This window comes from Vulpes lagopus, chromosome 1, assembly GCF_018345385.1.
Source record: "Vulpes lagopus strain Blue_001 chromosome 1, ASM1834538v1, whole genome shotgun sequence".
In the NCBI taxonomy this organism is placed as follows: domain Eukaryota; kingdom Metazoa; phylum Chordata; class Mammalia; order Carnivora; family Canidae; genus Vulpes; species Vulpes lagopus.
This window is the reverse complement of record NC_054824.1, coordinates 79,604,489-79,632,077: the sequence shown is the minus strand read 5'-3', so window position 1 is coordinate 79,632,077 and position 27,589 is coordinate 79,604,489. Positions and strand designations below refer to the sequence as shown.

General features: G+C 41.4%; 1 protein-coding gene across 1 annotated transcript; it reads left to right on the top strand.

Moving 5' to 3' along the window:
• The first annotated feature begins 7,242 nt into the window (after positions 1-7,242).
• Positions 7,243-26,815, top strand: FBXO40 (F-box protein 40). The gene is made up of 5 exons (XM_041759556.1): positions 7,243-7,567; positions 7,679-7,789; positions 18,252-18,284; positions 19,125-21,038; positions 23,525-26,815. Exons 3-5 carry the CDS (start codon positions 18,282-18,284, stop codon positions 23,738-23,740), a joined length of 2,133 nt encoding a protein of 710 aa, XP_041615490.1. The 5' UTR covers positions 7,243-7,567; positions 7,679-7,789; positions 18,252-18,281; the 3' UTR covers positions 23,741-26,815.
• Positions 26,816-27,589: the final 774 nt, after the last annotated feature.

Sequence of the window (27,589 nt, the reverse complement as noted above, 5' to 3'; positions counted from 1 at the left end):
TTTTAGCCATTCTGACAGGTGTGAGGTAATATCTCATTGTAGTTATGATTTGTATTTCCCTGATGATGAGTAACGTTGAACTTCTTTCATGTCTCCATTGACCATCTGTATGTCTTCTTTGGAAAAATATCTATTCATGTCTTCTGCCCATTTTTTAAATTGGATTATTCATTTTTTTTGGCGGTGAGTTTTATAAATTCTTTATATGAAAAAGGATTAATATCCAAAGTATATATCAATTGCAAATATCTTCTCCCATTAAGTGGATTGCCTTTTAGTTTTATTGATTTCTTCCTTTACTGGACAGAAGCTTTTTATTTTGATGAAGACCTAATAGTTTATTTTTGCTTTTGTTTTCCTTGCCTCAAGAGACACATCTAGAAAGAAGTTGCTATGCCACTGTCAAAAAGATTACTACCTGTGTTCTCTACCAAAAAAATCGCTACAATTGATACACAGATTCAGTTAGGTCACTGCAGGACACAAAAACAATCTGCAGAAAGCTGTGGCATTTCTATACACCAACAATGAAACAGCAGAAAGAGAATGTAAGAAATCAGTCCCATTTACAATTGCACCAGAAACAATAAGATACCTAGGAATAACCTAGCCAAAGAGATGAAAGACCTGTACTTTGAAAATTATAAAACACTAATGAAAGAAATTGAAGATGACACAAGGAAATGGAAATATATTCCATGCTCATGGATTAAAAGAACAAATATTGTTTAAATGTCTATACTACCCAAAGCAATCAACATATTTAATGCATTTCCTATCAAGCACCTGAGTGGCTCAGTAGGTTAAACATCTGCCTTCAGCTCCAGTCGTGATCCTGGGGTCCTGGGATTGAGTCCCACTTGGCCGCTCTGTTCTTTGGGGAGCCTGCTTCCCCTCTGCCTATGTCTCTGTGTCTCTCATGAATAAATAAATAAAATCTTTAAAAAATAATGCAATCCTTATCAAAATGCCAACTGTATTTTTCACAGAGCTAGAACACATAATCTTGAAATTTATATGGAACTACAAATAGCCAAAGCAAATTTGAAAAGAAGAGCAAAGCTGGAAGCATCACAATTCCAGACTTCAAGTTATATGATGAGCTGTAGTGATCAAGACAGTCTGGTACTGCCACAAAAATAGATATGTAGAATAGAAAACCCAGAAATGAACTCACAACTGTAAGTTCAATTAATCTTCAACAGGGCAGGAAAGAATATCCTATAGGAAAAAGATAGTGTCTTCAAAAAATGGTGGTGGGAAAACTGGAGAGTAATATGCAGAAGAATGAAAGTGAACCACTCTCTTACACCATATACAAAAAGAAATTTGAAATACATTAAAGACTTAAATGTGAGACATGAAACCATAAAAATTTTAGAGGAGAATACTTCAAGTTTTTATTTTAATTCTAGTTAGTTAACATACATTGTTATATTTGTTTCAGGTGTACAATATAGTAATTTAAAAGTTCCATACATCACCCTGTGCTCATCACAACAAATGCACTCCTTAATCTCCATCATCTATTTAACCCATCCCCCCTCCCCTCTGGTAACCATCAGGTTGTTCTCTAGAATTAAGAATCAGCCTCTTGCTTTCCCTCTCTCTCTCTCTCTCATTATTTTCCCTTTGATTGTTTGTTTTGTTTCTTGAATTTCACATAGGAGTGAAACCATATGGTATTTGTCTTTCTCTGTCTTATTTCACTCAGCATTATACTCTCTAGATCCATCCATGTTGTTGCAAATGGCAAGATTTCATTCTTTTTTATAGCTGAATAGTATTCCTATCTTAGACTTTTAAAAGAGAGTCAACATCAGGGGTAGGGACTGGCCATCCACCTTTAATGGGAACAGGATAAAAACTCATTTTGTTCCTAATCTTTAGGAACTGGGGTTTTCTAAAAGATATTTTTACTCAAAATTTAAAGGGAAATCACCATTAGTTTTAATATAGTATTAGTCCATAAGTACTAAGAAATGTAAGAACTGGCATAGAAAGAAATAAAACACTTTTTGAAGATGAGATGATCATCTAGGTAAATCGACAAAATCAACATTTAGAATTACTTTTAGAATTACTGTTCTGCAAATTTTCCAGGACTCTAAAATTAATAGCATTTCTCAAATCAATAATGAAATAAAATATAATAAATACCTCTCAATGAAAAATACATAAGTATCTAAGAATTGAATAAAGGACATAGGATATGTGGATAAAAGGCTTTTGAGGCCACAAAATAATAAATTTAAGAGGGCTGAAATAATAAATTATGTTCTCTAAACTCAATAGAATGAAAATAAAAATCAATAGCAGAAAAAAATTCATAAAATTCCCAAATACATGGATGTTATAAAGCACACTCCTAAAAAACCTATAGGTAAAGACAAAATCACAAGGAAAATCAGGAAATAACCAGATGAATGAAAACAAAAACACAACATACCAAAACTTATGAGATGAAATTAAGTCAGTACTTAGAAAGAAATTTATAATTGCAAAATGTTATGTTTTTTAAAAAATGGATTGTCAAGTCAATAACCATTTTTTAAGTAGGAAGGAAGCTGGCATAATTACATTAATATCTATCAGGTTAAACTTTAAGGCAAAACAATTTGTTAGAAGTAAAAGTATATTAAACAAGGACAAAAGGAACAATTAACCTGAAAAACAGGGATCCCTGGGTGGCGCAGTGGTTTGGCGCTTGCCTTTGGCCCAGGGCGCGATCTTGGAGACCCGGGATCGAATCCCACATCAGGCTCCCGGTGCATGGAGCCTGCTTCTCCCTCTGCCTATGTCTCTGCCTCTCTCTCTCTCTCTCTCTCTCTCTCTCTCTCTGTGTGTGACTATCATAAATAAATAAAAATTAAAAAAAAAATTTTTAAAAAAAATAACCTGAAAAACATAATAATTCTGAATTTTTTTTTAAAGATTTTATTTATTTATTCATGAGAGACAGAGAGAGAGAGAGAGAGGCAGAGACACAGGCAGAGAGAGAAGCAGGCTCCATGCAATGAGCCCGGTGTGGGACTCGATCCCAGGACTTCAGGATCACGCCCTGGGCCCAAGGCAGACACTCAACCGCTGAGCCACCTAGGCATCCCATAATTCTGAATTTGTATGTATTTAACAACATATTCTCAAGACATGAAGAAAATTTAACAAAATTCTTGGGGAAATGAAACCAACATATAATCATAATGCAATATTTTAATACAACACTTAATAATTGCTAAGTCAAACATTAAAATTCAGCATGCATAGGAAAGGTGTTTACACAGTTAATAAGCTTGACTTAAGAGAAGTAAGTAAATATCTTCATCCAACTGGTAGAGAATACACATTATTTTCAAGCACATAATGATCATGTACTAGAGCACAAAACATATCTTAACAAGCTCTGATGAATCAACATATAAGCATTTTATAAATCATAAGGCAATTTAATTAGAAGGAACTTCAACTTATCTCTCCATTTAGAAATTAAAGAGTACCTTTCTAAGTAATTAATAAATCATGGAAGAAATTAGGTGAATAACCTGGTAGTGCATTGTACAACAATAATAATAACTGGATCTATATTTACTGAGGAAAATGAACAAAGCTGGTAGCAGTAGCAGGTTTGCCCATCTCTGTTACCCATCACATTCTGGGTCATTGCAGAGGGATTTTTCAGGGCAAGACTGCAGACCTACGAGAGACACGTTGGCCTTTAGACTAGGACTTTTTTTTTGTCTCTTATTTGTACTTTTGATTTTTTAAATATTCTTTATTTTTTAGAGCAGTTTTAGGCTCACAGCAAAATTGAGTAGAGAGTATAGAGATCTCCCATATACTTGCTGCACCCACAGATATGTAGCCTCCCCCACTATCAAGAGGGGTATATTTACTACAATTGATGAACCTACATTGACACATCATCACCTAAAGTCCATAGCTTACAGTAGGGCTTACTCCTGGTGTTGTACATTATATGAATTTTGACAAATGTATAGTGACATGTATCCCTCATTATAGTATCATACAGGATAATTTCACTTCCCTAAAAACTCTCTGTTCTACCCACTTATCCCTATCTCTCCCCAACCCCAACTGTAAAAGTCCTGATCCTTTTACAGTCTCCATAGATTTGCCCTCAAACGGGGCAGCCCGGGTGGCTCAGGGGTTTAGCACTGCCTTCAGCCCAGGGCCTGATCCTGGAGTCCCGGGATCGTCCCACGTCCCACATCGGGCTCCCTGCATGGAGCCTGTTTCTGCCTGTGTCTGCCTCCCCCCACTCTCTGTGTCTGTGTCTCTCATGAATAAATAAATAAAATATTAAAAAAAAAAGATTTGCCCTCAGACCAATAAATTTATACCTTTAGAAACTAGAAAAAAAAGCAGACCAAGTCCAAGGCAAGCAGAAAGAAGGAAATGAAATCTAGAGCAGAAATAAGAGAATAGAAAAACAACACAGTAAATCAATCAAATCAGAAGCTTGTTCGTTCTCAGTCTGACATTTCCTTTAGCATAATACCCTTTAGGCTCATCCATGTTATCACAAAAGACAAATACTACATGATTTCATTTATATGTAGAACCTTAAAAAACCAAACAAATGAATAAATAAACAAAAAGCAAATAAGACCTATAGATAGGAGAACAAGCTGATGATTGCCAGAGGGGAGGGGGAGGGATACAAGCAAAATGGGTGAAGGAGAGTGGGCAATACAAGCTGACAGTTACAGAAAGAGAAGTCCTGGGATAATCACTATGGTGTACACCTGAAATCAATGTAACATTATGTGTCAACTATACCCAAATAAAAAATATTTAAATAAGTGAAAGGAAAAAAAAGCTAGTTCTTTGAAAAGATCAACAAAATGATAAACTGACAAGAAAAAGGAGATGAAAACTCAAATTACTAGAATAATAAATCAAAGATGAGATATAATGACCAACCTTACAGAAGTAAAAAGCACTATAAAGGAATACTATGAATAATTGTGTAATTCTTTTAAAGACTTATTTATTTTATTCATGAGAGACACAGATTGAGAGAGAGCGAGGCAGAGACATAGGCAGAGGGAGAAGCAGGCTCCTCACAGGGAGCCCCATGAAGGACTCGATCCCGGATCCAGGGATCATGACCTGAGCCGAAGGCAGGTGCCTAACTGTTGAGCCACCCGGGTGTCCCTACTTGTGTGATTTTTATAATTTGTAAAACAAATTAGGTAACAGATTAAACAAATTCCTAGGAAGACACAAAATGCCAAATTTGACTCAACAAGAAATAGAAATGTTGTGAATAGAGCTTTAAGAAGTAAAGAGATTGAGTTAACTAATCAAAAACTTCCCACAAAGATGGGCACCTGGGTGGCTCAGTGGCTGAGCATCTACCTTTGGCTCAGGTTGTGATCCCCGGGTCTTAGGATCGAGTCCAGCATTGGGCTCCCTGCAGGGAGCCTGCTTCTTCCTCTGCCTGTGTCTCTGCCTCTCTCTATAGATCTCTCATGAATAAATAAAATCTTTAGAACAAAATTTCCCACAAAGAAAAGTCTAGGCCTAGATGGCTTCACTGCTAAATTCTGCCAAACATTTAAAAAATTAACAGTAATCTTTCACAAACTCTCCAAAAAACCTGGAAGAGAACACTTCCTGAGTCTATGAGACTACATTACCCTGATACCAAAACTGGGTGAAGACATCATAAAGAAAATTGTAGGGTAATATCCCTTAAGAATAAGGATGCAAAATTCCTCCACAAAATACTTGAATACCAAATCTAGCAACATATAAAAAGGATTATATACCAGACCAAGTGGGGTTGATCCAGGAACGCAAAGTGGATTCAACATACAAAAATAATTAAGGTAATATACTATATTAATAGAATAAAGGACAAAAACCACAGGATCATCTTAACAGGCACGGAAAAGCACTTGACAAAATTCTTCACCCTTTCATGAGACAGGCACTTAACAAACCAGGATGAGCTCTCCAACATCTTCAACTTGATACAGGCCATCTACAAAAAATCCACGGGTAACAGCACACTTAATGGCAAAAGACAGAAGGCTTCTCCCCTAAAGATCAAACACAGGAAACAAATTTGGGATGGCCACTCTCACAATGCTTGTTCGACATGGTGCTGAAAATTCTAGGCAGTGCAATCAGGCAAGAAAAGGAAATAAAAGGCATCCGAGTTAGAAAGCAAGAAGTAAAGATACCTCTATTCACAGATGGCATGGTTTTGTATATAGAAAATCCTACGGAATCCATTAGAAGACTCTTGGAACTAATAAACAAGTCCAGCAATGTTTCCAGATAGAAGATCAATATGTAAAATTTTCATAATTTTCCACTGCTAATTGTTCACCCCAAATGAGCTTACCCACATAGACACATATGCATAGAAGAATCTAGAGGAAAGAGGTAATTCAGCGTCTGTTAATTGCACCAGAATTCAGTCCATACATTCAAATAGCAGCATTGGTGAATCCTTGGTACGTGCTGGGCATCACTCATGTGCTTTACATAGTAATGCATCCGTGTGTTAGCTTATTAACACAGTCACACCAAGTATTTTCATCCCCTTTTCACAACTGAGAAAACTGAGGTCGAGAGTGCTTAAGTAACTCGGTCACACACGGATCAGCAAAGCTAGGATTGTATATTCTCTGTCTTCGGGAGATAGCTGAATTTGAAGAGGAGAGAAAGACTCAGAGTTAAAAGTTGGAAAGTCTTGGGGTGCCTGGGTGGCACAGTCGGTTAAGCAGTGGACTGTTGGTTTTGGCTCAGGTCATGACGTCAGGCTTGTCAGGCTGGTGAGATGGGGCCTGGTGTTGGCCCTGTGCTCCGGGGTGGGGGATGGAGTCTGCTTGGGATTCTCTCGCTCCCTGTCCCTCTAACCCCCTTCCCACTCTCACCCTCTCTCTCCCCATCTCTCTCTCAAATCAATCAATCTTTAAAAAGAAAGAAAGAAAAAAAAAAGAACTGAGTCTTTCCTCTGGCTCCCGCACTAGCCAGCTGTGTGACCTTGGATGGACAGTGTATTTCTCTAAACCTCTAGCTCCTCCTCTAAAAAAAAGGAAGTTGGACTACGTGAAAGCTAAGTCCTACTCCTCTAATTCCCTCACACGGGACTTCCTCCGTGCCTGACTTCTGATTACAAACCCTCCCTTCCCCAGCCCCGGGGTGGGGGGGGGGGGGGGGGGGAGAGGGCCAGGAGAGGACAGCCACTTACTTGTCATGACAAGAAATAGGAGAAACAGAAACAGGACCGCATGTCACTTGCACAAGTTGCTGCTTCAGCCAGTGATGGGTTTAGGTGAAAAGCATGGTTATAATTAGAGCAGCCGCCTGGCCCCAGGGCTCCACCAGCCACAGTGAGCACAGCTGGATCTGCTGACCTCACGCACAAGATCCTGGCCTTGAAAGTGATCCTTCTTGAATGGATTTTCCCCCCTTCCTCAAGGGAAGGAAAGCCTATTGATATAAAAGCTCACTTCCCTTCCGGCTCCCCCTGCTAAATGCTACTGCAGTAGAGACCAAGTGTTGATAAAGACGGGGGAAAGAAGAAATCGTAAGCTGAGCCTGGTCACATTGCCCCTTGTGATATAGTTTTATTTTTAACTTCGAAACACTTGAACTATTTCTGTTGAAGTTTTCTCTGCTTCCCCTGCCTCCTCAACAGAACTCTGTCCTCTGCTGCAGCTGATGCCCCCCCAGCCTCTTCCTGCGATCTGCTTGCTCACAATCCAGGGACACAGGTGCAGCAGATGCTGACTCAGCCCGGGCCCTTAAGGTAAGCTTTTCAAACGTGAGCCGGTGACCGAGGGGACGTTCGGAGTGGCGAACACGGAGGTGGAGGCTGAGCTGAGCATCACCTTTTTGCCCTGAGCAAGAAGATTGTTAAGCAAATTAGTCACATGTGGTGGAGAAAGCCCTTGGCTCTGAGAATGAGACCCAGCCATATGTAAACTCTTGTTTTAAATCTAAAATCTTGGAGCAGGAGGAAATTACCTGCTTTCGGACAGCTTACGTTCTTTCTTTACAACCAACCGAAGTGGCTATGTGAGATCTCTAAAGTTACACAGTAGGGATGGGGGGGGGGTGTCTTGGGGGAGGGGGTGGTGAGAAAATAGGTGGAAGGGCTAGAACCCAGGATTTCTATTTTTTAATGTCCAAATGCTGTGATCTTTTCACCAATCAGCATTTGATGTGTAACTGCAAGTCATTCTTGCATACATACAATTTTATGTACCTTCAATTCCATCCCGTGTCACACTACCGGTTAACGTAGCACCGTTGTATTCACTGCATGTACTATTTAAACTCTGTCTGTAGAGCGTAAGACCTGTTTGGTTTTTTTTTTTCTAACAATATTCCCTAAATGTGGTTCTCTCCTCCCCAAATCCCTTGAATCCAAAATGCACCCATGGAAGAGAAGTGAAAGTATTTTACAAGTTGAAAAACGTATACAGGCTTTTGCATGCAAACCAAAAATTATTACAGACTTGAAGCTTGCACATCCAGAGGGACGACAGGAAAATGATTAATGATACTTGAAGTGTCGAAAGCTTTAAAATGTAGATCTCTAATTTTTGAAATAACTGCATAGTGTTGCATGCACAAACTGACAGGAATAAGGGGGGGCAGTGTTTATTTTTTTGTTTCCCTCTGGGCCTTGCTTTAATGTTCATAGTTCAGCTAAGGACACCCTAGGAAGTGGCCTATGCAGCAAAAGGCATTCTGTACAGTCTGAACTTTGCGGTGTACAGGCTAAAGCCACCAATGCCAAGTAAAAGGAGACCTACCCAGATACCCTAACTCCTGGATTCCTTCCTTCCTGCCTCTGTAACCTCCAGACATATCCCATAACTGTGCTGTTGATGGCTAGGTTCTATTTATGCTGGTTTGCTAGGCATAATGCATTGTGTATAATTGCCTAACTTCATTCCATTTTGTCAGGGTTTCCACAGCATCTTCAGGGTATATGCTGGGATGCTGTCCTAGTGAGACTGGGGCGTGTTGGTTTAGGATAACCAAACAGATGGGCTGACTCACAGCTACCCCTAGATAATCTGGCTAATTAGCACTTTCTTGGCCAATACAAAACAGTAATCTAAAATACTGATACTAGTAACAGAAGCACCAGATATGAGAATTAACTAGGGTATAATGAAAATACTGGAATAACAGCCCAGAAGCCCAGGATTATGGACCCAGATGTGGGAATTATCATCAGCCAGCTGGTTGTGTTAAAATCTCAAGGCAAAGGGATTACTTAAATATTTAACTTTATACGTTTTCTTTCCGTGGAATTAAATACAGCCATAGCAAGGGAACAATTTAACAATATGTCATTAAAATAACGAATTAATTGGCTAGGTAACAGATGAAGAGTTAAAGAATATCTCTGAACTTTACCTCTTGACCTTGTCACTTCCACTGAAGTTAAAGTTCAGAAATAAATAATTATCACCAGGGCCAGCGGCATGAGGAGGCAAAATAGTTAGTTGCTGACATCATGTGAGGGGTGCTGAAAGGGCCCCTTGCCTAAAAATATCTCCCTGACATCAACCCTGTTTGCCTACTAATTTTAAAATTATAGTAAAGAATGTTAAAGCTATTATCTGTTAATCCCATTCTCTTCTGCTTGTGTCAGTGATTTAAATATACCTGCTATATGCCTTCTCATGACCTTGCTGGCTGGTGACACTCAGACTCCACCTCTTCCTCATGCTCCCAGGCTCTGTCCTATTTTGTCCTTGGTACCATCTATGCTGCCCACATGCCCTTGGCCACCACCACTACACAGGTAGCTCTGTGTGGCGTTGTGGTTTCCACAGATATCTCACTATTCCATCAAGGTGAGAAGCAGGGGCAAGACACTTCACTTCTCTGGGCCTCAGTTTCTCTTGTAGGAAATGAGATTAAACTAGACATTTTTCTTTCAAAGGGGGGTCATTGGACCATCAACATTGTCTGGAGCTTGTATTATATGGGAAGACTCTTGGGCCCCACCCCAGTCCTACCAGATCAGAATCCACGTTTTAAAAAGATTGCCCAGGTGATTCCTACACATGTTGAAGATTCAGAAGCTCCAGGGCAGAGGATTTATGGTTATGTACTTGGTCCAGATTTTTGATTTATGACTGCAAGGATTTAGGGTCAATAATACAACCTCCTGAAAACAATTCCGGCAGCAGAGTATCTATTATAACTCCAGCCTGCAAAAGTCTTCTCCATTCAGTGAAAGGCTACATTCACCTAATAACATTTCTCTTTCTTCCTTAAAAAAAAAAAAAAGCCCCAGTGGGGCGCCCAGGTGGTTCAGTCAGTTAAGCTTTGGACCCTTGATTTCTACTCAGGTCATGGTCTCAGGGTTCCAGGATTGAGCCCCACGTCAGGCTCGTGATGAGTGTAGAGTCTGCTTGGGGTTTTCTCACTCCCTCTCCCTTTGCCACCTAACCACATCCACGTGTGTGTGCACTCTCTATCTCTAAAAAGAAAAAAAAAAGTCCTAAATTAGCATACATTTGACATTATTACACTTTTCTCCTAAATTTGTTTCAAATTGCTCTCACAGATCTTTCAAAATGCTGCTTTCTTTGGGATTCTATTCAGTTGCATTCCATTCAATCCCGTTGAGTAAACATTGAATGCTAGCAGCACATTAGCTGTACTCAGTCTCTCAGTCTCCAAGAAACTATTTTGCACATTCCTTGGGGAGCATTTTTGTTCTTTCTTGATATTCCAGTCAGAGTTCCTTTCCTGCCTGAACACACTCCCCTGGCCACATAACTCCTGCTCCGTTGATGGCCTTCGTGCCCAAGCACACCATCCCAGCAACTTCCCCTAGGGCGTACCAACTCTGCAGCACATCACAAGAGAGAAGCCAATCTCAACTGACACCTTTTTTCCCTTAATGAACAGAATAATGTATGTAGGTTAACAATAAACATGACAAACCTGTGCATAGAAAACCAAGATGCGGGGATCCCTGAGTGGCTCAGCGGTTTGGCGCCTGCCTTTGGCCCAGGGAGCAATCCTGGGGTCCCGGAATCGAGTCCCACATCGGGCTCCCTGCATGGAGCCTGCTTCTCCCTCCTCCTGTGTCTCTACCTCTCTCTCTCTCTCTCTCTCTCTCTCTCTCTCTCATGTCTATCATAAATAAATAAATCTTTAAAAAAAAGAAAAGAAAATCAAGATGCCTCGATCTGCCTTTATGGCATTTGAAAGGTCCTTCAGCCTGGGTGCAGTGCTGTTTGAATTCCTAAGAGCTTAAGGAATGAATGTGGTGAATACAAGATGCCATGGTGGGGCGATTTCAGGGGGACTCACATTCTTAAAGGAGTAAGGTAAGACTTTGTTCTTAAATGGGCTTTGAAGATTATTAAGCTGGCAGTGGAATATAAGCTACATTGGAGTGAGGGGGAAGCTGAACACTGAAAGGCCAGTCAAGAGTTTCAGGAGTGATGCTATGGGAAGACATAAACACCCGGACATGGACGTGACCATGGCAGGACCTTCCTCATGGGGGAAGGGCTAACAATTGAGTGACCCTTTCCCTACTTTATCTCATTTGTCATAATTGTATCGGTTATTATGAGTTCCACTTTATGGGTGAATAAATTAGCTTTAGGGAGATTAACTTGTCAGAAATTACTTCGCTAACATATGAGAGTGTTCATTAATTTACTTTATATTGGGGGTGTCAGATAAGGCCTCTTTGTGGTGGTAACAAGCTGGAATCTAAACAGCAAGAAGGAGCCCATAACACAAAGAGGGGAGAATTCTGATAGAACAAGTGCAAAGGCCCTACACAGGAATAAGTGACAGTGCTAGAGCTAAGTGCTCAAGGGAAAGGTGAGATAAAGGAGGCCAGCAGAGGACACTCATGCAAGGCTTTGTGGCCACGAGATAAGGATGTCAGAGTTTATGCTTTGTGATGGGAATCCACTGGAGATTCTAAGTGGGAATAGAGACCTAGTGTTAAAAGTTGTTGAAATCTTTATAAATTCCACATGTGAGTGAGATCATATGGTATTTGTCTTTTCTATGACTGACTTACTTTGCATCGCATAATGTTCTCTAGCTCCATCCACATCGTAGCAAATGGCAAGATTTCATTTTTTGATGGCTGAGTAATATTCCTGTGTGTGTGTGTGTGTGTGTGTGTGTGTGTGTGTGTGTGTACAGCATCTTCTTTATCCATTCATCAGTTAATGGACATTTGGGCTCTAAAAAAAAAAAAGGAGATAGGGAAACAAGCCATAAGAGACTCTTAATAACAGAGAACAAACTGAGGGTTGATGGAGGGACCTGGATGAGGAATGAGCTAGATGGGTGATGGGGATTAAGAAGGGCACTTGTTGTGATGAGCGCTTATGTACGTGGTGATCATTGAATTCTACTCCTGAAACCAATATGTTATTGTAACTATGTTAACTAAAATTTTTAAAAAGTCGTTGAAATCACTCTTTCTGCTAGTGAATATAGATTACAGAGCATCCAATGGAGGGATGAGACTGATTATAAAGTCTTTTGCACCAGACTGGATGAGTGGTGATGGTGCTGTAGTGGGGATGGAAAGAAATGGATAAAAGTGCTCACTGCCCTTTCAGGCCTTTCCTCAAGGCCTTCCTATCTAACTGGGTAGTAGCTCCTTTGTAACTGGGAGCACAAAACCAACCAGCTTCTAGCTCCGTGGTTCTGAAACTTAAGTGTACAACAAAATCAGCTGGATACAGTAGTTCTGATTTGGTAGGGCCCAATAGTTTACTTTTTAAACCAGTTCCTAGGTAATGCTGACACTATGGGTCAGGGTACCACACTTTATGGGCCATTGTTCTAGCTGACTTGCCTTTTCTTACTGACTTACTCCTTTCTGAATGAAAAGATACATAGCACCACAACCTGCATCCAATGTTTCTCCCTTGCTAGGTTCTAAATTATCCCCTATTTCAGTAAAGAAATATCTATCCCTTCAACTCATGTACCTGGTCCTTTCACCTACTTATATTCCACTTAAACTGCATCCAGTACAATCTAGTTCTGTGTAGATTTTTAAAACTATTCAAGCCTAAATTATACTAGTTTGACTGCAGTCTCCTCTATCCAGGAGACCTTTAAAATACATTTTGGAGAGAGTGTTTCAGAGAGTGTTTTGACCATAGACTCGATTGAAGTTCATTTTTTTTAAAGATTTTATTTATTTATTCATGAAACACACACACACACACACACACAGATAGAGAGAGAGAGAGAGAGAGAGAGAGAGAGAGAGAGAGGCAGAGACACAGGCAGAGGGAGAAGCAGGCTCCATGCTGGGAGCCCAACGTGGGACTCGATCCCAGGTCTCCAGGATCACACCCTGGGCAGAAGGCGATGCTAAACCGCTGAGCCACCAGGGCTGCTCCTAATTGAAGTTCATTTTTAAGAGAAGGGAGTATATTGCCTTTTTCAGACAGGAAGTAAGAGTTTAAAGGTAAACTTAGAAGCATAGAAACTAAAGGAAGAAATGCCACCTGGATAAATATACATGTTTCAGGCATAGAGTTTTGTCAAGTTTCTCCACAGTGAAGAGTTTCTATAATGTACGTGCTTTAATTTAGTTGGTTTTCCATTTAAATCTCATAATTTGTATTATATTACAGATTTTAACCCTAAAAAATTACTTTCATATTTGTACTACCTCAAATGCATAGCCATGGGGCCTGGATACTTTTCTTAGTTCCTCTATTCAGATGGGGCACAGTATGGGATGTGGCCCAGAGGAGGACCCCCCAAAAAAATCATCATGGGGACAAAGCAAAGGTGCTTCCTATGAACTTCCTATGACTGAAGAACGTCCAGCTCCTCTACCATCTGGAAAGATTATTGGTATAGTCTGTGCCCCAACTGGAGAAAGAGAGGCTCTCCCCTGATAGGTTCTAGTCATGGGCATGATTTGTTCCACATGTCTCTGTGGGTCTCTGAGGGACACAGCATGATATTGCAGAGTACAGCTTGAAACCAGACAAACTTAGGCTTCTTTGTGTTCCACTGAAAGTGGAAAGGGCAATACCCACATCACATGGCCTTTGTGAGGATTAAATGAGATGTCACATAAAAACATAGTAGGCACTAAAATCTTATTCTTTCTTCCTGACATTCAAAATGTAGAAAAGTCACTCAGTCTAGGAAAGTCAGACAAATGCTGTGAAGAATAAAGATCCAGTCACTGCACTAGAGCAGAGATTAGGAGAACGAGGCATCTTATGTCATAAGATAACCAGTGATATCTATATCTATATTATATTATATATAAAATCTATATTATATTATACTAATCATATATAATTTTATATATAATTTTATATAATTTATATATATAAATATATATAATTTGATCATCTTAAGGCAAGACCAACTAGCTACAACCTAAGATAACCAAGTATCCAACTTTGTATCAAGTATCCAAGTTTGTCTGCAACTAAGAGGTTTCCCAGGATCTAGAACTTTCAGAACTAAAACCAAGAGAGTCCCAGGCAAACCAGGACAATTGTCACACTGCTTACCCAGCAATAACAGCCAATCAAGAATTTGGGGGATGTCCCTTTATCTCAGTGGGAACAATTTCCCCTAGATATACAACAAAAGGTTCAGATGTGATTTTTTATGACCGTAGGATATATTTATCTTTCTTCTCCCCTCTACTGTCAAATTCCTCCAGAGTGGTCTCCACTTACTGTGTCTTTCTGCTCAGTACATGTCCTCTCTCAAAGTCACTTAATTGGGGTGGCTCCAGAGCTTGGCAAAAGATCTTTAAATAGCATCAGTAAAAAACAAACAAACAAACAAACAAACAAACAAACAAACAAACAAAAGAAATAGCATCTTTGTTGCCTGTGTGCATTGTTTTTATTTTCTCTTAAAGGGATACCATCAAATAACTTCAAAGCCCTGGAGAGCAATAGGGCTCTACCGCAAATGTTTCCAGCTTCAAGAGCACTGTTCCTAAGAACCATTCTTTATGATGCTGAAGGATAAGAAATGATTGGGCTTAGAATCCATCACCACTGTCCCAGACATATCCCTGGGGCTGGGGCAGAGTTCTCACTACACACAGAACACACAGAACGAGCTAGACCTGCTTTTCCCTTCCCAGAAACTAGTCTCAACTTTGTGTCGGAACCAGGCTGGTAAATACAAAGTTGGCCATTGCTGCTGGTAGCTTCTTTCGCATAGCCTTATTCCATTTGCGATCTGCCTCCTCTTTCCCACCTAGAAGCCAGTAGGGGACTCTGAGTCACCCAGACTCCATCTTTATTCATGAGTGTTGTTTATGAATAGAAAGCACATGAGCATACTGCCCCGGCCAGGGCACAGGCCCTGCTAATATTGGAATGTGTTTAATGGCTTCCCCCGCCCCTTGAAGCAAATACCACATTTTGAATGGCAAGGGTCCCACTGCACAGCTGAAATGCCACATTTGCTCTGGCAAGAGCTCTTTGGGGGGACCTGCCGTGAGAAGTGGCATTGTTTTTAATTTTCAGGCAGCATTCAAGACTATTGCTCGCACTTTTCTTTACATCAAGCCATAGTTCTGACTCTTAGCTCTCTAGTCTCTCCTTCTCTGCCGTGATCAATCCAGCACATAGCAGGAGCCTAACTGAATGTTCAATTGTATGTTAAGAGGTCCAGTAGCTGGACTCTTGTATCTGAAAGATGTCCTCTTGCCTGTTCCTATTCTGTTTCATCTCAGTCCTGCCCTCACAGCCCTTCCCTCTGCTCAATTCCCCCTCTGGCTTTGACACCTTCATTTATCTTCTCCCGGACCCTGAATCTCCTTGATATTATCACCTGCAACTTCTTACCTGACTCCTGATTCAGGCTATTAGGGGTATAGAGCTCTCTGCCATGATCCCTCTTTCGCACTCAATAATCCCAGTACGTAAGAATCAGATGGGTGATGTGTTAAGGGTGTGAATTCCAGACATACCCCTCACTTAAGTCAGATGTGCAGCAGCCAGTATAGCAATGCTGCCGGATAGAACTTTCTATGCAGATGGAAATGTTCTCTGCCGTGTTGTCCAATAGGGAAGCTACTAACCATATGTGACTACTGAACACTTGAAATGTAGCTAATGGGACTGAAGAACTGAATTATTAATTTTATTCTATTTTGATTTAATTTAAATAGCCACATGTGGCTGGTGGCTGCCATTCTTATAGTGCAGATCTACAGATTTAACAGCCATCACAGCTTATTCTACTGAGCAAAATGTTTAAGAACTATTTAAACAAGTGGTCCAGGTGATGCTTAAGCTCCCTTGCTGGCAGCTTGTGCATAATCAACAAATGCTTGTTGAAGAAATGGACGAACAAATGAATACATGAACAAATCAGAATATAATTTCCTTGAGATTTAAGACTGTCTTCCAAAAAACAAAGTTGAGAGGACTTTTCCAAATTAAAAGAGTGTAAAAGGACTTACCAACCGAAATAACAAATTGACCTTAAAGGGATCCTGGTACAAAAGTTAAAAATTTACATATAATACCTAGCAGGAACAAAAGTTAAAAAAAATTTTTTTTTAAAATAGAAGACATTTTGGGGACAATTGGATAAATTTGAACACAAAGAGCATATTACATGGTATCAGAAATTTTTTTTTGTTGTTTTCTCAGGTGAGATAATATTATTGCAGTTACAAAGGAAAATGTTTTTAGTTTTAGGAAATACATGCTGAAGTACTTAGGGATGAGGTGTCATGTTAACAGCAACTTATTTTCAAGTGGTTTGGCAAAAATGTGTGTGCATGTGTGTATATGTGTGTGCATGCATGTGGAGAGAGGGGGAGAGAGAAAAGTGGAAAAATGTTAACTTTTGAATCTAGGTAGAGTACATTTGGGTGTTCATTATATATGTCCTTTCACCTTTCCTGTATATTTGAAATTTTTTTTAATAGTTGAAGGAAAATTCCCCCACATGAATTGACAAATCCTAAAGTAAAATTTCAAAACACTAGATTTTCTGACTTTTGGCTGCTAACTCCACCCCACTCACCTCACCCCAGACTAACATAGCGCTAACGTTATGATACAAATTCTGTAGACCAGGTGCTGCAAACTGGCCAGCTACAGACCCTATGTAGCTTGCCAACACGTTTTTCCTTGACCCAAATAGAGGTTTGTTTGTTTGTTTATTTGTTTGTTAGAAAAATTAAATTAGTTGCTAACTTCAAAATTCCAAGGATTTTAATCTTGATACATTATGTAACAAAAATTTTGCAATATAATTAAATATAAAACACTTACTTTATAAGAGCAAACGTGTAGATCATGTCCTATGAGATAAGTACCATTCTAAGAATTTCAGGCACTTAACTCATTTACTCCCCACAACAGCACTATGAGATTGGTATTATTATCATTCTCCCTTTACAGATGAAGAAAATGATGAACAAAGTGATAAGTAACTTTTTCAAAGCTTCACAACTACTGACTGCTAGTGCTGGTAGTGCTGGGTTGAATCTTGTACAGACTGCCTCCTAAACATGCCACCACTCACAAAAATCTGCATCCCCAGTTTCTCTGGAAAAATTAGATAATCTGGCAACGTATTCCCACAAGGGACCAATTGACCAGAGCCAAGGAGCTAGATTCTCCTGAAGGCAGGACATCTTCTCTTCTGCTTGCTAGAGTCCCTACTCAGCCTGTTTCTGGGTCCTTGGGGTCTGACCCCTGCTCTAGCCAGAGCACAGCTGAATTCACCATAGTGAAGGACAGATGGTAGATATATCACGGACACTTTTACGCTGCCCTGACCAACCTGGATATCAGATTGTGGACAAGAAGCTCTAGGTGGGATAGGAAACTAGAAGGTTAACTTGGGCCAGAAGTGTATATGGCAGTGATAAAGAGGCATGGATGGATGGAATGGCAGGATGGTAGACAATGAAGAAAAGTTACACGAAAAAGAAGGTAACATGGCTGATAAGATGCCCCATCAGAGGGCAGTGTGGGTCAGTGAGAAGAGTGTGGGCTAGCACGACCCATGATTCTGTCGCTTAGCAGGTCTATCACCTTGGACAGGTTAGTTAACATCTTCAGCTTCCGTTTCCTGGACTATAAAATGGAGGCAATGACATTTACCTCCAGGATGGTAAAAGGATTTAAATCAGAGTATGCAAAGTCTCTTTGACTCCTATTCATATATATAACCAAAATACTTTTCTTACTAATCATTCATATTCATATTTTCATGTTTTCCCCTAGATTTACAAAGCAAGAAGAAATTAGGAAGCTATGGTAAGTACCAGGTGCTTATTGGATCTTCATCTTTCAGGGGTCCAGATCTGGCTTCATTTAGCCTGTAGCCCAAGCAGCTGGCACACTTGCCTCTATGGTTTGATGATGTTTGTTGACTTCAGGCCAAACTAGAGACACTAGAGAAGAATCAAGAAGAAATTGACATGGGTTAGGGGAAAAGCAGAGAGCTGAGTAAGATTTGTGAGCAAAGATGTTTAGTAAAACTTTAAAAATGAAAAACAAAAACATCCAGCATTATACTAAATGGCTGACAATTCCTTCATTCAGCAAATTGAGTACCTATGATGGTCCCAGTGGTAGGGATGCAGATGTGAACAAAACTAGACATGGCCCCTATCCTATGAGCACTGGGTCAATAGTTGGTTACAGGTATGACAGCACAGACACTCTGGAATGTTACGCTACCATTATGAAGACAGTTTGCAAAGAATTACTAATAAAACAGCCTAGTCTCGTGCTATAACAGCGAGTTAAAGAACAGGATGCAGAACTGTATGCATAGTATTAACAGGGTAATAGAAATCGCCCATAACCCACAACTCAAAACAATTACCAACAGTGTAGTCCGTCACATTCAGCTTTCTCTTTTTCTATTCTAAACACATCTACTATATAAAATGAAGAAAGGAGGGTTGGTAGTTGTTATTTCTGGGTTGTAGGATTATGAGTGATATTTGCTTTCTCCTCTATGATTTCCTAGATTGTAGAGATTCCTATAATAAGCCTGTGAAAACAGGAAATAAGTCAAAACACAGTCACAGACATGCATAGAACTTGTCTCCCCTGTCCTCTCTCTCTCCTTGCTGTTGGTGTCTCTAGGGCAGGGCGCGCAGGCCTCTGCCTGGGCAGCACAGGCACTGTGAGAAATGCTTCAACCGTCACTGCCACAGGCCTGTGGAGCCTGATGTCTCCTGTCTGGTGATAAACTGCCACCTGTCCTGTGGCGCTACCTTCCACATGTGCAAGGAGGCAGAGCATGAGCTCCTTTGCCCTCTAGAGGAGGTTCCGTGCCTCAACTCTGAGTACGGCTGCCCCCTTTCCATGTCCCGCCACAAGCTGGCCAAGCACTTGCAAGTGTGCCCTGCCAGCGTGGTGTGCTGCTCCATGGAGTGGAACCGCTGGCCAAATGTGGACTCTGAAACAACCCTTCACGAGAACATCATGAAGGAGACCCCCAGTGAGGAGTGTTTGGACACAGCTCTGGCCCTCCAGGACCAGAAGGTCCTTTTCAGATCTTTGAGAATGGTGGACCTTTTCCCAGAAACTAGAGAGCCCACTGAGGAGGAACCTCCCGTGAGCGGGGAAGCCGGCTGGGAGGAGATGGGAGGAGCGGTGGGGGGAGCCCGGGCCAGCTTGGTCCCCCGCGCAGCTCTGTCAGCCACTGGCGGACAGACAGCAGAGCTGAGTCAAGAAGAACGAGAGGCCTTGGCCAGAGCCAAAGAAGGGATGGACCTGGCCAGGTTTGACAAGTGGGAAAATATATTCAGCAAAGAACATGCAGCCTCTGCTTTAACAGGCTCAGCAGCCAACTGTGAGGGCAAGAGCGGGGATGGCCCCGAGGAGGAGCAGTCTTCCAGCGACGGTAAAGGGGCCGGAGGGAACACTCTCGGGGAGAAAGAAGCCCGGGAGGAGCAGAGGCAGCAGGACGTGCCTGCAGCCCTGGAAGCGACAGGCCTCGCCCCTTGGCAGGACGGTGTCCTGGAGAGACTGAAAACAGCTGTGGATGCAAAGGACTACAACATGTACCTGGTGCACAACGGGAGGATGCTCATCCACTTTGGTCAGATGCCCGCTTGTACGCCTAAGGAGAGAGACTTCGTTTACGGCAACCTCGAGGCTCAGGAAGTGAAGACTGTGTACACCTTCAGAGTTCCCGTGAGCTACTGTGGGAAGCGGGCTCGCATTGGAGATGCCATGTTGAGTTGTAAACCAAGTGAACACAAGGCCGTAGACACTTCGGATTTGGGGATCACAGTGGAGGACCTTCCCAAATCAGATCTCATCAAGACCACCCTCTTGTGCGCCTTAGAAAGAGAACTTAAGGGTCATGTCATCTCTGAATCCAGGAGCATTGACGGGCTGTTCATGGATTTTGCTACACAGACCTACAGTTTTGAGCCAGAACAGTTTTCCTCCGGGACGGTGCTGGCTGACCTCCTAACTACTGCCAACCCGGGGGGGCTCCATGTGGAACTCCACAGTGAGTGTGTGACCAGGAGACACAACAAGAGTAGCTCTGCCTTCACTTTCACTTGCAACAAATTCTTCAGGAGGGATGAATTCCCCCTACATTTCAAGAATGTCCACACAGACATCCAGTCATGCCTCAATGGCTGGTTCCAGCATCGATGTCCTCTCGCCTACTTGGGATGTACATTTATCCAAAACCATTTCCGTCCCCCAGGGCAAAAGGCAAAAGTGATCTATAGTCAGGAGCTCAAGACCTTTGCCATCAAGCCAGAGGTTGCTTCTGAGCTGAATGAGAGAAAGAAGAACAGCCATCTTTCAGGTCATGGAGGGAAAAACCAGAATTCTCTAACCAGCTTGCCCCTGGAGGTTTTGCAGTACATCGCTGGGTTCTTGGACAGCATCAGCCTGTCCCAGCTTTCCCAGGTGTCTGTGCTGATGAGAAACATCTGTGCTACTTTGCTACAAGAAAGAGGGATGGTCCTCCTGCAGTGGAAGAAGAAAAGGTATTCTCATGGAGGCACCTCCTGGAAAGTCCACAGAGAGGCAAGTAAACCCTCATTCATTCATTCATTCATTCATTCATTCATTCAACAACTATGTAGCAAGAGCTTTCTATGTGCCAAGCGCTGTACCAGGCACTGACATCGTACTAGGTTCCTGGGAATAAGACATAATCCCGGAACTCGAGGAGGTCAGTCTAGTAGGGAAGACAGAGCTATAGATACACAAATGACGATACAGATGGTGATACCTGCTTATCTCTGTGGATGTGCCTGCATGTCTTCTGTTTGCTCACATGGTTCACTCTCCAACCCTGGCCACTGGGACTAGTCCTCCAGGAGGCTAATCTCTACAGGCTGCCTCAGTCAGCAGCCTTGCCCTCCAGCTTCCAGCTGGGCTAATTTAGTGGGAGGGTGTCAGTGGGAAATGGGAGGGAGGAAGAGTGAGTTGACATATCCATTCTTCTGGCCCCCTCCCTGCATGCATTCTCCCTTCCATGACACTTAGCACTGGCCATGATACTGAAGGTGACTGTATCAGGTGACCCTATCCACACAATTACTCATTCTGGGTTCCAGTGACCTCCCTTCTTCTTCCCTTTCAGGACCAGAGTATTAACATTCTAGATTGTTACTAGCCTGGGTACTGAATCTTATCTTGTGGCTTTCCTACCCCCTGCCCACACATCTGTATATCATTATTTTTTTTAATTTTCTTCAAATTACCCAATTTAAGTGTGCCATCTGTTTCCTGCCTGGAGTCTGATACAGTATGCCAACAAATTCTTCTCAGTACCATATCAACTAATTTTAAAAACAACAAAACAGTTTTTGTCCTTGTTAAAGACATTTTGAAATTCTAAAATAATTCGGTCCACTGATCATTTCTGGTTCAAATATCTATTTATTTTCTCAAAAAACTCTGCTGTATAAACCAAGGAATCTTTCTCTTTGGAAAAACCTTTTTCCCAATCAAGTTATGTTTGCTGAACTACATCATAACTTCTATCAGTTCATACCATATAAAAGTGGAACTCCTAGTTCATCATGTATAGGATATCCATAGCATCTTTTTCCATGGAAAATATGTTGGTAATAAGAACCACAAATTGATGATACCCATTTAGGTCAATAATTCCATAATCTCACTGCTAAATTTCTTCCCCAAATGTGTGTGCAAACTGGCACTGAGGAGTTAGAGTTGTTTACCCCTATTTTCACTGATTATGTCTAAAATATCTTGTATGTTTTCCATTATTTATTCCCTGAACAGTCTTCTTCAAAAAATAATTATGAGACCCCCCTTCATGTATCCAGGCCTGCATCCATGTGTTCCATAAACACTGACTGCCACCCATCCACATATTAGGGATTAAACATGAATAAGACTGGGATCTGGCTCCCAGGAACTCTATGCTCTAGAACGGTCCAATATCTTTCTCTTTACAATCAGATGTAAATAATATAATTTACATATTAGAAATTCCATTATGTTTTGGCTCATGTTTGCTCCCAATTCAGTGATTGCTGACCACTCTTGAATATCATTTGAGACAAACTAATTTCCTTTTAGAAAGGATAAAAGAGAATTTAGTTAGAGCTAAAGGATGCTTATATTAAAATGGCTTTTTAAAGTAAAAACAGAAATAGTTCTAAGATCCCAGGAAATACTTTTATTACATAGGAACAATGATAAGAAACTGAGGGTGCAGTGTCAGGTTGAAAGGGTATCAGGCTATGCCCATACTCATAGCCAGATTTTAAAACTAGTGACTTTGCCACCACATCATAGATGGAAAGGCCAAAAGGGGTTTGGGTACCAGACACTTAGATTTCTCCTGAGGTTTCTGTTCTAGTGTGACTCTTCTCGGTTAGGATACTTTTAGCTTCAAGCAATAGAAAACCAACTTAAAATGGCATGAATAGTAAAAGGAGCTTTGGCCCAAAGGTAATGGGTCAGGTACAGTTTGATCTAGCAGCTCAAAAATGTCCCAGAATGACCTTTTTACTTTCTATTTCTTACCACTACTTCCTCTCTAGTGGTTCCATTCTAAGACACAGTTCTCCCTTGGTGGTCCCTGGTGGCTGCCAGTGGCAAGTAAGACTAAGACTGACATTTCCCAGTTCAAGTACAGAGGGAAAAAGAGAATCTGCTTCTTGATATCTCAAGCAAAAGTCCTAGGGTAGAGTCTCATTGGCACTAATTGTCCTGATTTGAACCATGTGTCTTTCTAGAACTGATCACTGTTGCTGGTGGGAGGTGGTGGGTATGTGTCAATATGCAGATTGCTGTAGTCATTTCTACACAATTGCATGGCTGGCTGGGAAGATGATCAATTGGAAGGGTGAACTAGGAATTGGATGCTGGAGAAAGAGCTAACAAATGCCTGCCTGCAGCAGCCACTACACACTCTCTGAAAGCTAAGAATGTGAAGAACAAAAAGGTTATTTCCTTATACTCTTCGAATAAAGCTAGCCTGAGGATATTGTTCCAATGTTCACTTTTGAACTTCCATGTTTTCCTAACAGATCTGGCAATTCAGCAGCCTCTTCTCCAAAATCAAGAGCTGGGAGTTTAATGAAGTTGCCTCCATGTCTGAACACCTGAAGGCCTGTCCTTTCAATGTTGTAGAGCATAAGACTGACCCAATTCTTTTGACCAGCATGTGTCAGCTCCAGGAGCAGCCCCGAGAGAGCTTAGTCACCACCTTTAGAGCCAGACCACGAGGAAGACATGTCTGCTAAAGATTCAGGTGCCACCATTCTTGGATTTGCCCTCTGAGTTACTGAAAGTAGGACTGAGTGTGATTTTGAGGACTTTCTTCTGTAAACCGCATATGTGCTTACCTAGGTGTATTGGAGCATGCACTGCCCCAAATCTGACCAGTTGCACAAGGTCTAAGAATTTCCGAAGTGATGGCTTGTACACTTGCTTGAAGGGCCATACTGATAACTTATTTCCTTCCCTCCATCCCCTCGTTTGTTTCCTAAAAGAAATAAGTCTGAGGAGAAAATAGGTAACTTGAGGCCATTTGAAAGATGAGCCCAAGTCTTATGAGAGACCAGTGAAATTCTATAACCAGCACAGGCCTATGCTTTTGTGGAGAACATTTGAGTTGATGAGCACTTTCAAATTTATGGGGCAGGAAGTGCAGGAGTGGGGACGGAGGTGTGTTCCAGGGTACCCAGGGTGAAGGGCACACAGTTTGATGGTTCTGGAGCTGGGGTTGTCTCCACGGTTAAATCCAGGTTTTCTTTTAGTCACTCCACCGCCTATAAACCCAGGAAGTCCAGGCACAGCCCAATAAAATGGAGACCTTGGCCAAACACAGCAGCCTCAAGGGCACTGCAGGCCAAAGAACGAGAGGCAGAAATGAGGTCACAGAGTTTGTTGTAGAGAATCTTGGCAACCAACATGCAGAAGGACAACCTTGCAAAATGAGGAAGAGTCCAAAGGAGACATTGTATTAATGAAGAAAATTAGTACCCAAAGCCACAAACCACTTTTAAACATGTCAAAAATGACTTAAGAGTCAAGGTTCCTTTCTTCTTAAAATTATATTCTAGGTCTGGGTTAGAGATAGCATAGGTACAAGCCTGAGCTAGCTGAGACGATCTCAAGACACTAACACCAACTTCGGTGTCATGCAAGAATGCACAGGGTAGCCCAGAGAGACCACACATTTGGCCAAGTCCAGGCAAGCCTCACTGCAGTTCCTGTGGCACCAGCAACCAGGTCCCAGATACCACTTGAGTACCCTGTTGGGGGACCATGGGAAGGAACACACCTGAACATAGTTGTTCCCTGTAACTGCTCCTACCTGTTGCTGTCATGACTCCAGTCTGTCAGAAATGGGGGATATTGTTGGGTTTTGGTAACAGTGAATACTCATGAAAGCAAGAGTAAAATATTTGGTAGAAAATTCCATCCTCTAAAGCAGGGTTTCTCAGAACTACTGACATTTTGAACTGAATAATTCTTTATCATAAGAGACTGTGTCCGGTGTGTTATATTTAGTAGCATGCTTGGCCTCTATCCAATAGATACCAGTAGCACCCCCCCTCCCCACACACACACAGCTGCAGCAACCAAAAATGTCTCCAAACATTGCTAAATATCCTCTGGGAGTGAAATCATTCTGGGTTGAGAACCACCCTACACAATGTGATACCGGTGGCAGTAACTTAGGATAAGCTTTTTAGTGCAGTAAAATCCTACATAATGATCAACAATGGTTATGATGTTATGTAGTTCTTCTTTATTTACTAGATAAGTTTTAGACAGATGTCATTTTAAGTTGCGAACCACATGGAGCTGATTGCTTGGTGTGGCTTTACGTCCTTAAGTCATGTGCAAAAAAAATATATCCTTTCAGCTCTCTCCAGATGTAGCAGAAGCCAGACACATTGAACTATTTATTTTGTGTTTCTTTCCCTCTCACTTTACTCAGTGCCATTTTCCCATCAGTCCTCAAAGCAAGTAAGAAGGGAAAAGGAGGACAGGTATTATGGGGAAGCGGAGAACAAAGAATTCAGCCAACAAAAAGAAAAAGAGTTTAGTCAATCTGGCTGCTTATTGTTGCATGGGTCTTTCTCTGAACATGGTCCAGAGGTGGTATAGATGAAGTAGATGACACTTGTAAGAAGAATCAAGGAGGCATTAGAGCAAGTCCCAGAGTAGAAACATGCTCATCTTTTCATTATAGTACACCACTTGGTACTAGTAGGTAATATCACTTTGTTTCTTAATCCCTTTTGCTTGGTTTATATTTCACATTTGTATATAAGGCACCATTTTCTAAAAATACAACTAGAGTGTGAGCTGTGATTTTATTCAGTGAAGATGAGTAACTGGAAATAACTAAGGGAGAAAAAAGGAAAAGCCCTCCAGGTATCAGTTCCATTTGTTTTGAATCTAGTTCCCTCCTATCTGGAGAAAGAAAGCTCCTGAAGTCCGTTCTGTGTTTCTTCTTTTACTAGAAAAAGAGAGAAAGGGAAGCTATTGACCAAGAGAGATTAAAATCAGGGCCTGCTGTTAAGTGGATGAGAAATAAGAGAAAAAGCAAGAGAGCAGAGGATTTTCCTTCACAACCTGGGCAGCGCAGGGTCTGGGAGAGCAGCCAGGAAACTGCCTGTACAGCTCTATGCAGTTAATCTTTATTTTCCTAGTTGCTGCCTTTGGAGCAATATTGAATTGATCAACATCATCAATTTTATGAGATATCTAATTGGAGATGCTCCAGGAAACCAGGTACTACCGGTATTCACTGGTCTACACAAATAAGCACATTTTATGGTGAGAGGGTATTTGGAGCAAAAAGGAAGCCTTCTAGAGAGACTGCGGATCTCACAGAAAAATGACTGGATTCATGGGCTGAGGCTGCGGTGAGTAGTGTGAGCAGCAGAATTACCTGACAGAGGCAAGACAGCTAGACATGGCTTCAGATTAAGAAGCCGCTGAGGGGAGTGAAAAGGAATAGGAATAGGAGCCTGGACAGGGAGGTGTCTATGAACAGACACTTTAATGAGTATCAGCACCAGGAAAGTCAATCCGGAGTAGAGACCAGCCAGACTTGGAGGGTGAAGTCTGTAGAACTGAAGCAGAAAGGAAGTTTCCGTCTTATAATGAAGCGAAAAGTGAGAAGCCATGTGGAACTTGGAAATGTAACAGGAAAACCACTGTGAGAGTCTGATTTTTGTGTGATATCAAGTCAAACTGAAGTGAAGAAAGATTGTGTATATCTGTGGTGACTTACCTCTGTATGCTGGAAATCCCAATGTCTCTAGAAGCAGAAATAAAAGCTGTTTTGCACTCTGGAAGGCTACCTGGGTGAATCTTGTTAAGTTAGGTCTAAAGACAGATTTATGATTCACTGGCACAGAAGTCATTGTGTAAACAAAGGAGTGTGTGTCTTAAAGAAAAACCAAGGAACCAGATGAGGGATGTAATGCTCTAGGCACTTGAGGAGCTCACCAATTTTATGAAGTCCTAGAGCAACTATGGATCTCAGTCACTAATCCTCCTTCATCCCATTGCTCCTCCTTCATCCCATTGTTTTCTTCATCTTTTCCCCAAATCCCTGACTTCTACCTTGATTTTGCCTATAGGATCTCCTATTAGACGTTGCTAAACACAATGGCCTGGGGCTGGAATAAACACAGGACACCCTGGCCTCTCATTCTTTCTCATCCCCATAATTTGCCTGGTGATTTGCTTTTTTGCCCACCACTAGCTGTCCAAATATACTCACCTCTTTTTCTATCAGCCTTGGCCCTGGACCACACAGAATGTTCATGAGTTTCCTCTTATCTGTCCTCTACTTGGCCATCAATAACAGTCATCCAGCTACAAAGAAGCCTGAACTTTCACTTGTAGAGGCCACTGTCTCTGACCCTCAATCCTCATAACACCTCATTGGAGTATGTGGTCCTTTAGCTTTAGTCTTTTTTCTATTTTCTTTTTTAATTGACCAAATCTCCCTGTGCCTCCTTTCAATCCCCCAATTTGTGTTTATTCCTCAAGATCATGTCCTAAAAGAGTGTAGTCATTATTCCCAGGCAGAAGGTGGCTGGCCTCTCACAACTGCTGAAGCC